The sequence below is a fragment of the Gorilla gorilla genome, chromosome 13 (assembly GCF_029281585.2).
Source record: "Gorilla gorilla gorilla isolate KB3781 chromosome 13, NHGRI_mGorGor1-v2.1_pri, whole genome shotgun sequence".
NCBI lineage: Eukaryota > Metazoa > Chordata > Mammalia > Primates > Hominidae > Gorilla > Gorilla gorilla.
The window spans coordinates 58,583,265-58,596,064 of record NC_073237.2 but is presented as its reverse complement, the minus strand read 5'-3'; the positions used below and the strand labels follow the sequence as shown (position 1 = coordinate 58,596,064).

Genomic DNA, 12,800 nt, shown 5'->3' with positions numbered 1-12,800 from the left:
AAATTTAGCTTTATTAGTGTCACTGGTGATGCATCTTTTCTAATGACAGCCTTTCAAAACAAGAAAAAGCCATCTTCAGGCTACATAGCAATATTCTTAAAGTTTTCAAAAATATCATCATTTAAAAATCAGCCTTGGAAGAGGTAAAAATTCATACAAATATTTGACGTTTTCTAAAGTTCTTTTCATAATTTCCTATTAAGTATTTTCTATTCCTTTCCACTTAGATGATCTTCTCCCTGTTTCTAATGTTAATTGCTATTTCTCACAGTTGCCTCAAATGGATGAATGAGATCCCTTCTAAAATATAACTTTCTTGAGAATAGATACGTTATCTAACAGAGAAAATTGTATCTATAGCAATGCGTGGTCAAAACTGTATTTTTGATACTAAAAATTTAAAAATCTGTGTTGGGACTTTCAAAATACGTTACCGCCTTTGAAAAAGGCAATATACACACCAGTAGCCCAATTTGGAATTCATTCTGAGAATTAATCAGCTTTTGGACACTGAAAGAGCAGACCTGAATTTTAGTCCTACTTCTCTTGAAAATATATATAGATAATATAAAAATCATAAATATTTATAAATTATTTATAGATTACATGCATTGCTGCTTTAAGCATCACAAAAAGCAAACAAAAAGATATTTCAAAAGGTAAAATAATAACAGAACATACTTAAGTCCTAATATTTTCTTCTCTCACCCCAGTGGGTCATCCTGTCTACTTCCTGAGATGCTGAGACTACTCTGGAAACCACAGTGAAGCACACAGAATTATTTGTAGTTTCCAGAAATACTATGCTGTTTCATGCCTTGCACTCACTGTAGTTCAGCATTCGGAATGCCCCAGTTAAACCTTCCTAAAAAGTTCAGTAGTAATATTCAACTCCTTCAAGAATCAATTCAAATATAAACACCTCTATGATAGACTAGTCTCTTTCTCTTCCTTACCTCTTCTCACTTGTCATCCCCACATTCACCCCTTCCGCTTCAGATTTATGTCATCTTCCTTTAAATTCCTCTTGTACTTTGTTCATATATCCATTACAGAATTATTCTATTTTTAAGTAACTGTTTCCCTACTCAACTACAAACCACTTAAGGGCAGGGAACTTATCTTTTGATCTCAGGGACATGAATGCCTAATTCTAGAAGATACTTAAATACTTGCACAATTATTCTACCCTAACACCCTCATTATACAGATAAGGAAACTGAGATTCAAGTTATATGCTGTGTCCAGGGTACTAATGCTATTGGGCTGCTCTCTAATGAGAATGTGGTATCCTCTTTACCTAATGTACCTCATTTATTGCTCACTAGAAAGCGCAGCAGTATAGGGAACGGCTTTAAAGTCTCTTTACACTTTGAAAATAAGTTCCTTTAGTGTCTTACAAATATATTCCAGAAGACAACAGAAAATTCAAATAATATCTAAGTGATTCATTGGTTTCATTTCTAAAATACCATATACCACTTTGAGATATTTACAAATAAGCTATGAGTCATCTATATGCTGAAAATCACACTCCCATGAACACTCTATAGAATATTGTTTTGAAACATCTATATACCTTAGTTGCATTTCAAACAGTTGTGACCTATGCTTTTCTCAAAGTTGTGCCCATTGGAAGCAGTTAGTAATGACTCAGATTTTAGGCTAGAAGAACTGATGTCCTACTATCCACAAGTGTGGTCTCGCAAACCTGATCTGTTTGCATACATCAACTACACAAAGGCGAGGGACTCGAACTTTAATTAACTGAGGTCATACTACTTTTTGCTACTAAAATAGCAAGAATTTTACCTCTACTGGCCTAAGAATGTCAGAAATACATTATTTTTATAAACTATAATGTTGTAAGTTTAATTTCTAAATATGGATACTATTAGATCACATGGGAATATAAGTATTCTGAGCATTAACCACTGAGAATGATGATTCTAAGCATTTAGAAATTTACCTTTATGTAGTTTCTTAGGCTGCTTTTTTTAAGACTAAGAAATGTTTATTATAGGCCGGGCGCGGTGGCTAGGGCCTGTAATCCCAGCACTTTGGGAGGCCGAGGCGGGCAGATCACCTGAGGTCAGGAGCTTGAGACCAGCCTGGCCAACATGGCGAAACCCTATCTCTACCAAAAATACGAAGATTAGCCAGGCGCGGTGACAGCTAATCCCAGCTACTTGGGAGGCTGAGGCACGAGTATCGCTTGAACCCGGGAGGCGGAGGTTGCAGTGAGCTGAGATCACGCCACTGGACTCCAGCCTGGGCTATAGAGGGAGACTCAGAGAAAAGAAAATAAATAAATAAATGTTTATTACACACAGAGCTTTTGAAAACACCAGTAATTCAAACCCATATGCTGTCTCTTAGCACTTTCATTCAGTCATTCTCTTGTCTCATTCTAAATCCCTATTCCCACATCTGATAGATCAGATGAACTCTAAGGTTCTTCCAGGTCTAAAATCTTGTGACATCAATCAGGAGGATACTTTATAACTTCAAAATAATAACGTGAATGGATTGTTTTTTATGTGAGTCACAGCAATAATGCACTGTGGAGACAAGGGTAACAAACATACTACAGAAATACAAAATTACTAAAGTATTAAAAGTAATTTACAAAGCAAATATGTGAATATTCTATTACTAAATAATCCTACTCTTATGAAAGGATTCAAGAAGAGGTTCCTTAAAGAGAGCTCACTTAACGAAGACAGGCACTATGTTAACTGTTTTTGGTGAAAAAAATCACCGTTAGTCTTGAAAATAGCATATGGGAAGCCAATGACAAAGGTTACTTTTAAATTACAGTGACAAATCAAGAACCAAAAAATTAACACAATTTCTAGGAGCTATTCTGTAAGAACACAAGTATAATGCCCAGTTTCAGATATGAAGTATACACTCATATTATTCAACGACTGCTACTACTTACATTAAAATGGCTAACACTTATACTGGGCTAACTATGGGAGCAGCACTGTTGATTTCACATTTATTAACTCATTAAATCCTCAAAGCAACTCTATGAGAGAAGTACTATTATTATCCCCGCTTGATAGATGAGGAAACTGAGGCCAAAAAGGTTAAGTGACTTGCTAAACTTAAATTCATTCTAATAGTAAACAGTCAAACTACTATTCCACTTCAACTACCAATACCAAAAACATTGAATTTTTCCACTCCCGAAAAATTTAAACTTTAGAAATTAACTTGGCTGACACAGACAATTATTATAAAACAATACATTCATTTTAGTATCCTCCTCTTGTGTTAAATAATTGGATATATGGGTGGCGAATACCAAGAGCACAGTATCATCTGACTTGCCTATGATTTCTGGTAGAATAAACATAAATGTATAAACTTTAAAAAATGTGTGTTGATGCATTCCCTATTATTGCAAAAATTGGGTGTCCTCAGATGAAACGGAGAGAAAAGATCAGTAGTATGCAAAAGTAACCATTAACCATTTAGTAACATTCCATAAATCTTCGATGACCGACATGGGTAGTAAATGATAAAATTATTTTTTAATGGTTTAAGACACCTTTTTACATAAGCCAAAATTATTTTTCTAGAGATATTTCATCCTAAACGCTGTTTTAAATGTCATGCTAAAACTGTCTAAAAGTTGCAGGTCCAACCTCCATCCCACAAAAACTGTTCCTCTGCCTACACGTGCAATTCTTCCTACGGGACCCATTCCATTTTACATCTGCAAACTACACCCAGCTCTTCAGCGCTGCAGACCCGGGTTTCCTTCTCAGTCTACGCGCACGGTTCGGCCCACACCCACCACACCCCTCCGGTCCCCGCCCAGCGCCGCTCCTCCTCCCGGGCTTCTCCAGCACCGACTCAGCACCTATCAGCGCCGCCCCCAGGCCCCTGGCCCAGCCCATCCTCGGGCACGTGTGAGTGTGTGTTTGTGTCAGTCTGTCAGTCCCACCGGGGGCCGGGCTCGCTTACCGAGAGAGAAGCGCTAACTTCTGCTCCAGCATCATCTCCAGCTTCTGGCCCTGTCTGGAGATCCAGTGGTCCACTCCGTGCAGGCGGTAGCACGTCTCCAGCATCAACCTGAAGTCCGCCACGAACTCGGTGATGCCCCCGTACTGGCCGCTGGCGAACTTCTCTTCCATCTTCAGCAGACACATGCCCTGTCCGGGCTGCTGTGGGAAGGCGCGACCGCCCCGGCCCCCGCTGCGCGGCCCTTCCGCCACCTCCTCCTCCGCGGTGGCAACGCCCCCCAAGGGCTGCAGAAAGGGGGCGGTGAGGCCCCGGTGCTTCTCCTGCAGGAACTCGCCCAGGATGCGGTAGCCCTGCTGTAGCTCGTAGGTCAGCTCCTGCTCCTTGCAGCAACCGCCTCCGATCACCATCGCCTCCATCTCTTCCTCCTGATCGTCCGCGTCCTCCAGCGAGGAGGCACTCCTTCCGTGGGCCGGCCCTGAGGTCTGGGCCGCCGCTGCCACCTCCTCCTCGTCGTCCTCTCCTTCGGCCACCGGTGGCGGCCGCTCTTCCTCCCCAGCCGGCTCCATCGCTCCCGGCGTCCCAGGCACACTCATACCCCGGCAGGCCTAGGCTGGGCGGTGTGGACCAGCCGCTCGAGGTGCTGGGGGACGCGTGAGCGCGAGCCACTTCCTCACGGCTCGGCCGCGGCGCGTAGCCCCCACCACATCGGGCCTGGCTCTCCTCAGCCGCCGGCTCGGCTCGGTGCGCGCGGGGGTCTTGAGCTCACCGCCGGCGGGGCGGGGTTACATGGCGCGCGAGGAGGGGGGAGAGAAGAGGAGAGCCTAGGTGCCCTCCTCTCCCCTCCCCCCGGCGGCGGCGCGCGCACGGCCCTCGCCGGCCTCACCCCTCCGCACCCCGCCCGCCTGCTCTTCACCGGCCAGGCCCTGCCGGGTCGCCGCGGCCTCGGCGCCCCACCCCCTCCCGGGCCAGCGGGGGGCTGGGAGGGGGCGAGGAGGAAGGGGGTTCTCCTCTCCCCTCCCCGGAGGGGGCCGCAGCGGCGGCTCCGGCTCCTCCTCTCCCTCACACCCCTTCCCGCCCCCCTCTACCTGCGGGGGACACGGGCAGAAGGAGGCGGTGCACGGACGGGGCCCGGCGACAACTGTCAGTTAGAAGCCCCGCTGGGCGGTGGGGGGGAGAAAGGGGAGGGGCAGGGAGAGAAGGGGGAGGGCATTCAGCCCCCCGGCTGGGAAGAGCTGTGGAGAGAAGCAAAGAAAGAGGCCCTGTCCCCATCCCCGGTGCGCATGCGTAGTAGAACAATTCACCCCCGCCTCCCGCTACCATCGTGCCCCGCCCCGCTACGCAAAAGGAAGAGCTTCGGCTCAGCTACAGGCCCAGAAGCCTGCTAGGGTTGCGCGGACCAATGATGTAATCAATCGTAGGCCAATCGAACATGTTGATGGAGGGGGAGGCAAGGCGCCTGCGCAGCTTAATTTGCTACCGCCTGGGAAGGTGGCCAAAAGGCTTTTTTTTTAAAGCAAGTGCTTCAAGAGGAAACTTCTTTTGCAAGACCCGTGTTAGCCCCCCAAACTAAAATTAAAGTTGCTAGATAACCTTTGTTAATGGCAAATGAATAGTGAGAAAGCGCAAAATGTAAATCTTCTCTACTATAAAATTTACATTCTGTTCCCACCCTTTCTCCCTTGTGACTGCGGGTCTTTTATATATAACCAGAATTTTGAGAAGTTTAGAAAGAAAGTTTAAGGACTCGACCATACGTTCACATGCAGAAGAAAAGGAGGTGATTTTTAGAACCCCAGCTCTTGACATCAATTCATATTTTGGAACTAATTCCATGTTTTCAGTTACAAATTTCCACCCTCCCGATTCTGGAGATCTGTTAAGAATAAAGAGAATGGAACCTCATTTAAACAAATTCTTGGGACTGAAAACAGTCAAAATAGTTCATGTCTGAGTTGTACAGCATTAAACAGTTGTTTGCATGGGTTGACAATCTCACTACATTTTACAATTACTGTTTAATGACTAAAAAGTGGACTCATCATTCACATTGGTTTACATGTTACTTAAAATTAGTTGGGAGGTAGGAATTCATGGTTCCATAAAGCAAATACTACTATTTCCTCATGTTCTATTTGAAAGACGCACATATTATTTTTTCTAGGTACACAGAACCCTCGTTAAAACCTAGAATTACCTAAACACAAAAACAAAATTACAGAAATCATGCATTTTAAAAGTAAAATGTGTATAACTAAATGATTAGGATACTCTGACTCTTGCAATTGTTTACTTCTCATTAATGTGAACTTTAAAGCAGTGATAAAATTTTTTTTTAACCTCAAAGCTGTTTTTGTCCAGTAAGTTAAGTATCACTCTTAAGTAAAATAGTGAAGCGGGAACGCTCTTTTAGTTAGGGTATTCACACTGTCCTCCACACATACCTTTTATCTAGTATTCGAGGTCTCCTCTCATCAGACATTTGTAATATATAACGCATTTACAGGGTTCTCTCCCCTCAGAGAAGAGTCTGTGGACTCTGAAGAGTCCACAGAAGAACCTCAGCTCACAGAAAAAAATGCAGGGATCAGTCTTACTTCAGCACCTGGCAACCAAAAAGTGTGTCTGACTAGACATTCCTCCTTTCTTTCGAGAAAGCCCAGGAATCTGAAGCCCAACGTACCCAAGCAAACATCCTCTACTCCTCTTTAGTCATCAGCCCTATTTCATGACTCTTGGACAATATTAGCTTACATTATTGAACCCTGTGCCACTAAGCACTTTATATTCATTGTCTCCTTTAATTCTCACAACAAGCCTATCAGCTAGGTATTAACCTTATTTTTCAGGTGTGGAAACTGCCTCTTAGTTTAAGAAAGTTGTTAACCAAAATTAAAATCTAGGTCTATACTTCAAAAACTCCAGGTGCCTAATTCCAAGTCATCTGGCAGAATTTCTAATTCCTCATACATAAAAGTGTAGGGAATTGCTAGAAATGTTGATAAAGGGTTTCTTAATTAAGATTATATAAAAGAGAAAGGTGTGGGTGAGTAGAAGGAACCTCAACTCTAGGTTATGAAGAGGTCAAGATGATAGCAACTTAACTATAATGAAAGTAGGATCGGGTCCTTGATCTTAAAAAAGAAACTCTATTACACAAGAAATATGGGCTGGGCACGGTGGCTGACACCTGTAATCCCAGCACTTTGGGAGGCTGAGGTGGACAGATCACCTGAGGTCAGGAGTTCTAGACCAGCCTGGCTAACATGGTGAAACCCCGTTTCTACTAAGAATACAAAAAATTAGCTGGGAGTGGTGGTGCGCACCTGTAACCCCAGCTACTCGGGAAGCTGAGGCAGAATTGCTTGAACCTAGGAGGCGGAGGTTGCAGTGAGCCGAGATCGTGCCATTGCACTCCAGCTTGGGCAACAAGAGCAAAACTCCATCTCAAAACAAACAAAACAAGAAATATGTTGGTTGTAGGTAAATTAGAAAATATAGGTAAGTGAGGAGAAAATTTGCCACTTAATCCTACCACCTAGAGAAAACCTCTATTAATACTTTGAGGTGGGATTTTTCTATTCATTCATCTATACTTTATTTATCTTAAATATACTAAAAATTGTGATCATACTATACATAATGTCCTTAATTTTCCTTTTTCCCCCATTGGTAATAATTACATGGAATGGACAGAATTGCATATCTAAAATCTCAACTTTATATTCTTGTCAACAATAGCCTAAATAGCCTGCCAATATGAATGAGTAGGGAATGGATTGGGAAAATTCTAAAGTAAAAGAAGTTCCAGACACAAGAGAGGTACAAACAACAACAGCAATAACAGCTACAATTTATTGAGCACTTACTAGGTCTTAAATATTTGCTAAATACATACACAGTACTCACAATAGCCCCAGGAAATTATAGATGTATTTAAGTTTTGGATCAATGAGTAATCATTAGCTGAATAGAAAGCTCTTTTCTACCCTACAATAAGCTCGACATTAAAGACCGACATTCCAATTAATATAATTAACCCTGGACTTATAGAACTGTTTTCTCATAATAATGCACATCTACTGCTAAATGACTACTCTCAAAGTTGTTTTCTTTTTCATGTTCAAAGAAAATTACATTTCTTTCCTCTCACTTTTCCAATAGAATACTCTTCAGTTCTACTCTAGAATCTATTAGGAAATTATTTGAAATAGAAATCAATTTAAGCCCTATAACTAGAGCTTTTTCTCTTGTTGAGCTGCTTTGCAGGGAGAAAATGGCATACATACACAAAATAATACTCTGCTGAAACACATAACACTGACTCCCAAGAATATTGCTTACTTACTCTTTGTCAAACACTGTTACATGCTACCAATATTAGATGTATCAGGACTCCCTTTTCAGTAACTATGGTTCTTGGAGTCCTGGATAACTTAAAAAAATAGAGACCTGTCTGGCTAAAGAAATTTAAAAGTTCTCTAACTCTCAACCGGACAACTTGGGAACTACAATATAGATATGTCCCACCCAGTTCCCAGGAGTACATTATGAAAAAGTTCATATACATCCCACATCCACTGCAATATCTCAAAATTCTCCTAGTAACAGCATCCTCCCATCACCACAAATACCAAGAGTATTAATCAAAGAGGGACAAGCCTGCCACTATAGCCTTCACTCACAATTCCAAAGATGTTTGTCCTGGAAATTCTATCTTATTTTTGTGAGCTCTTAGCATATTGTGATAGCATGACATCTTCACATCAAGTATACTGCTTGGCTAGCATCAATAATAGTTCAAACAAATAGCAACAATTTATATACTTTACATCAACTAGGGGAAAGGTGACAAACATTGTTTAAGACAGTTTGAAGCACAGGTTATCACCAAGGTCTGTGTTTGGAAGATAAAACATGCGAGATAAACAGAGGACTAACACTGATTAATTCTGGAGAAACATGGAGAAGAACTATAAACTGCTTAGCAGGGAGAAAACAGTTCTCTGATTTATAATAAAATCTATTCACAACACTTATTTGTAGTTACTTTTATAGTAGATAATATTCAAGTTATATTAAAGTGCTTCAAGCAAAATTTAGCAACTCCTGTAAGGCTTCCTGCTGTTCATCATCAAGTTGTGATACACATTCCAACCATAAATCTTCAGAAGTCTGTACCTGACGCACGACATTAGCTAGGCGTTTGGCACAAGGATCTTCATAGTTAATAGTCTCATTAATTTTTCCTTCTGCAATTATACTGATTATTTTGGGAAGATTGGAATTATTTGGACCAATTACAACTGGGTGGTTACTTTCAATTAGGTCACAGAGAAAACTCAAAGTCTGAATAGCTTCCTCTTTATCTTCATGCAGTGGAAGCCATGATAACCAGTGTGGAAGAACTTCATCTACATTTACACAGTTAGGCTTAAACTTCAAAATCTTCCCTATTGCTGAGATACAGTTCTCTGTAGCAATGACATTTTTTTTGGTTTTGGAATTTGCACACTTAATAACTTTTACCAGCAGTGGAACAGCTTCTGAACATAAAGAACGATAATCATCTCCACCAAACTGTGCCATGACACCCAGGCCATAAGCAGCAGCTTGCCTGACTTCAGGGTTGTTATCTCGCATATTTAGTAGCATTGGCCACCGAAAATATTCTACATATTTAAATGAAGTTGGACTGCAGTGCTCTATGATGTCATCAAATATGCACAATCCCCACTGTCTGTCTGGCCAAGGCCTACTTGAACAAATTAGATTTACAATTAATGGAAGTAGTTGTTCAAACCATGGTAAAATCTTTTCCTTATAAGTACTAAATAATGAGTGCAAAATATCTGATACTTTGGTCAGAATATAAACATCACATTCATCCTCATCTTGCAGAGACATCTCAACCTGTTGATCATAGTTTTCTTCCTGTCTTTTCACCTGTCTCAATTCTTGGTTTTTAAAGTGCCCTTCAAGTTTTGCTTTCAGTATTCCTCCCAGTTCTTCCAAGTGTTCATCATTAAGGCAACCATCTCCCATAACTTCAATGGACTTTGCAAAAGAATTCATTATTTCTGAGAGCACATCTGTATCTGGTTCAGTACCAATAGCCTTGATTAAGGGGTCACATATGAATTGCCACATCTGTGCAAGATACTCTGGGCCACGAATTCTTGCACATTCCAGGAGAAAAGGCATGGACTCTGCTGCTGCCACTCGAACATTGTCATGGAAATAAAATTTCAGTAAAGGAACCATCAGCTTCACAACTTGTTCTGTATATTCCACAAACCCTTCCCTTAACTCCTTAGCATAGTAAACCAACATTTGGCAAGCAGTTGCTTTTGCTTCAAGTCCTGAAGTTTTAATTCCAAAACTCTGCTGGTCTCCAAGATTTACAAATTGCCAGCCATCATCGTCACTCATATTTTCCACATCCTGTGTGTCTAAGAGAGCAACATCAGGTTTAGCTGAAGCAGTCTTAATAAGAGGCTCGATAACCAGTGGAAGGTACTGTTGAAAATCTTTTCCAAGAATTTTACACATTCTAGCCCATGCTGAAACCATGTAAGAGGTCTGAGGGTCATCATCTTCCATATTATTTAAGTCTGATTGTGTCTTCAACAACAGCTGCATCACATTTGATGCATCTTGCATAAATTTTTCCTTCCCAACAGCAAGACCAATATGGCTAATGCACTCGATAGTTTTTCCTCTCAGAAGCTTGAGTTCCTTCTGAACAGCAAGCTCAACAATGTGCTTTAGTGAGGGCATGAATATATCATAATATGGGACAAATTTTTCTTCTATTGTATCTGCAACTGATGCAATCGTTGTCACAAGTTGTTCCAAAGCCAACTTAGTTCCATTCCGAATCAACTCTTGAAGTTTAATCACCAAGATGGAATGTAGATTTTTCACCATACTATCCACATATAGAACTAGCAATGATTTAGGGCAGTCTTCAATAAAAATAATAAGAGCAGAAGCTGCATGTGACTGCACACGCTGATTACCTTGATTTTCCATGGTACGTAACAGAGCTGCAATCACTGTTTCATGAAATTTCTTTTGGAAATTAGGTGCAAAATCTGTAGCCATCTGTCCAAGTGTAGTACAGGCTGCAGCCCTCACCCTTGGATGAGGATCCTGAAGAAAAAGCAAAACGGAGTTAACTGTTTCATCTAGAATTGATTCCATTTGTTGATGGCATCCTTCTCCAATGGCAGATAAGGCCATTAATCCAGCATGTCGATACTTCCAGTCAGGGCTCTGAAGCATCTGCATGATATGCTCCTTGGTCATTGGTAAAACAACTTTTCCACCAAGCCCACAAGCCAGTCTGTCTAGTGCACTCTCCGCAGCAACTGCATTGCTGTCAAAATCATCTTCTTCCATTTCATCAGCATTTACCCAGTCCTCATCATCTTGTAGATCAACCATCATTGCTAATATATGAGGAACTGCCTGTGCAATAATATTTGTATGTTTTTTCAACATCGGAGTGGCAGTTTCAGACAAGGTCACTATAACTTCCAGGGCCAGCTGGCGCTGCAGATTACTAAGCCTAGAGTCTCCACATAACTTCAAACTCAACTGTAGAGTATCTTCTAAATAAGGACCCAAGTACTTAGGTACGGTATCTGCAATCTCAACAAGGGATTCTAGCACTGAATCATCATCCTGGTAGCATGAGTCATTCACAGCCTGTAAGATTCCAGGAAGCAAGTCTGCAAAGTCTTTGAAAAGAGCAATATTATTCTCATTAGCAAGTACAAATGCAGCTGCAGCTCTAGCGGATAATGTCCTGATTGCTGGATGTTCTTGATCTTGAATACACTGGTCCAACAACCGTTTGATGATATCCAAATCATGCCGCTCTTGGGTCCCAAAAATCCCAGGAAAGTGCCAGAAAACGTGAAGTGCAACTTCCCATAGAACCACATTTTTGGAGTAGATTGAATCAATAAGAAACTTCAGACCTTCCGGCCAGTGGTTAGTGCCATCCTCATCTATCAAATTCCTGGCCAGCACTGCAAAAATATCACAAAGTTTTTTTCTCATGCTAGCATGTGTTTCTAACTTAACAGCCAGAATCAGTTCAATCTTGACATCCCTCTGAACATCAGCAGGCAGATTTGGATAAACCTCCTCAAACCCAGAGGACAAAAGCCGTCGTAGCAGTGCGGCAGCCATTTGTCTCACCTCATAACCTGCTCTTCTATTTCTGACGGCATCTAAGAGGAAGGTAGTCTTACACAGACCTGGGATATTTTCATAGATTTCCTCTGCTTGTCTCCGCACCATACAGCTTGGATTGATCAGGTTCTTCAGAAGCTGGTAAAACTCTTGCTTTTCTGACACGGTCGCCGGCACCCCTGCAGACGCGGTCGCCGCCATTGCGCTCTGTCAAAGCTACCGCGACTGGGAAGGAGGGAGGGGGTCTGCGGCTCGAAGCAGTGACGTAGGCGAGGCGCCGGCGGGGATGGGCGGGGTGCTTCTCCCTCCTCTGCCTAGAAACTCTAGCTGCGCTCTGGCAGGCTGCGAGCTAGGTTTTGGAGAGAGGTGAGAGCCGTGTGGAGGCCAATGGCATCCTCCATTTGTTTTTCAATAAGATAAACGTGCACTTGCAGAGGAGAGAAGAAAAGCATTGATTAGAATGGGATCATGACTTTTTTTTTTTTTAGATGCAAGGTCTCGCTGTGTCACCTAGGCTGGAGTATAGCGGCGCGATCCCTGCTCACTGCAGCCTCAACCTCCTGGGCTCAAGCGATCCTCCCCGCCTCAGTTCCCCCAGTAGCTGGGACCACAGGCGCGCG

At 42.2% G+C, this 12,800-nt stretch overlaps 2 protein-coding genes across 9 annotated transcripts in view; both read right to left on the bottom strand.

The window, feature by feature from the left end:
- Positions 1-4,799, bottom strand: part of BRD10 (bromodomain containing 10) — a 125,542-nt gene extending 120,743 nt beyond the window's left edge. For 3 of the 5 annotated variants that reach the window (XR_010130212.1, XR_010130213.1, XM_019034005.4), the window contains exon 1: positions 3,979-4,799. Coding sequence is in view for 2 of the 5 variants with exons in the window: in XM_019034005.4 (XP_018889550.3) it covers positions 3,979-4,571 (593 nt within the window). In the remaining 3 variants the exon portion in view is untranslated. The other 2 variants (XM_019034004.4, XM_063696414.1) reach the window with 2 other exon arrangements.
- Positions 4,800-7,816: 3,017 nt separating this feature from the next.
- RANBP6 (RAN binding protein 6) overlaps positions 7,817-12,800 on the bottom strand; it is a 404,812-nt gene continuing 399,828 nt past the window's right edge. For 3 of the 4 annotated variants that reach the window (XM_055350597.2, XM_055350598.2, XM_055350599.2), the window contains one exon: positions 7,817-12,607. In XM_055350597.2, the coding sequence (XP_055206572.1) occupies positions 9,064-12,381 (3,318 nt within the window). In that variant the 5' untranslated portion in view covers positions 12,382-12,607 and the 3' untranslated portion in view covers positions 7,817-9,063. Of the gene's footprint in view, positions 12,608-12,800 lie in introns of those variants that run through there. The other variant, XM_019034175.3, reaches the window with a different exon arrangement.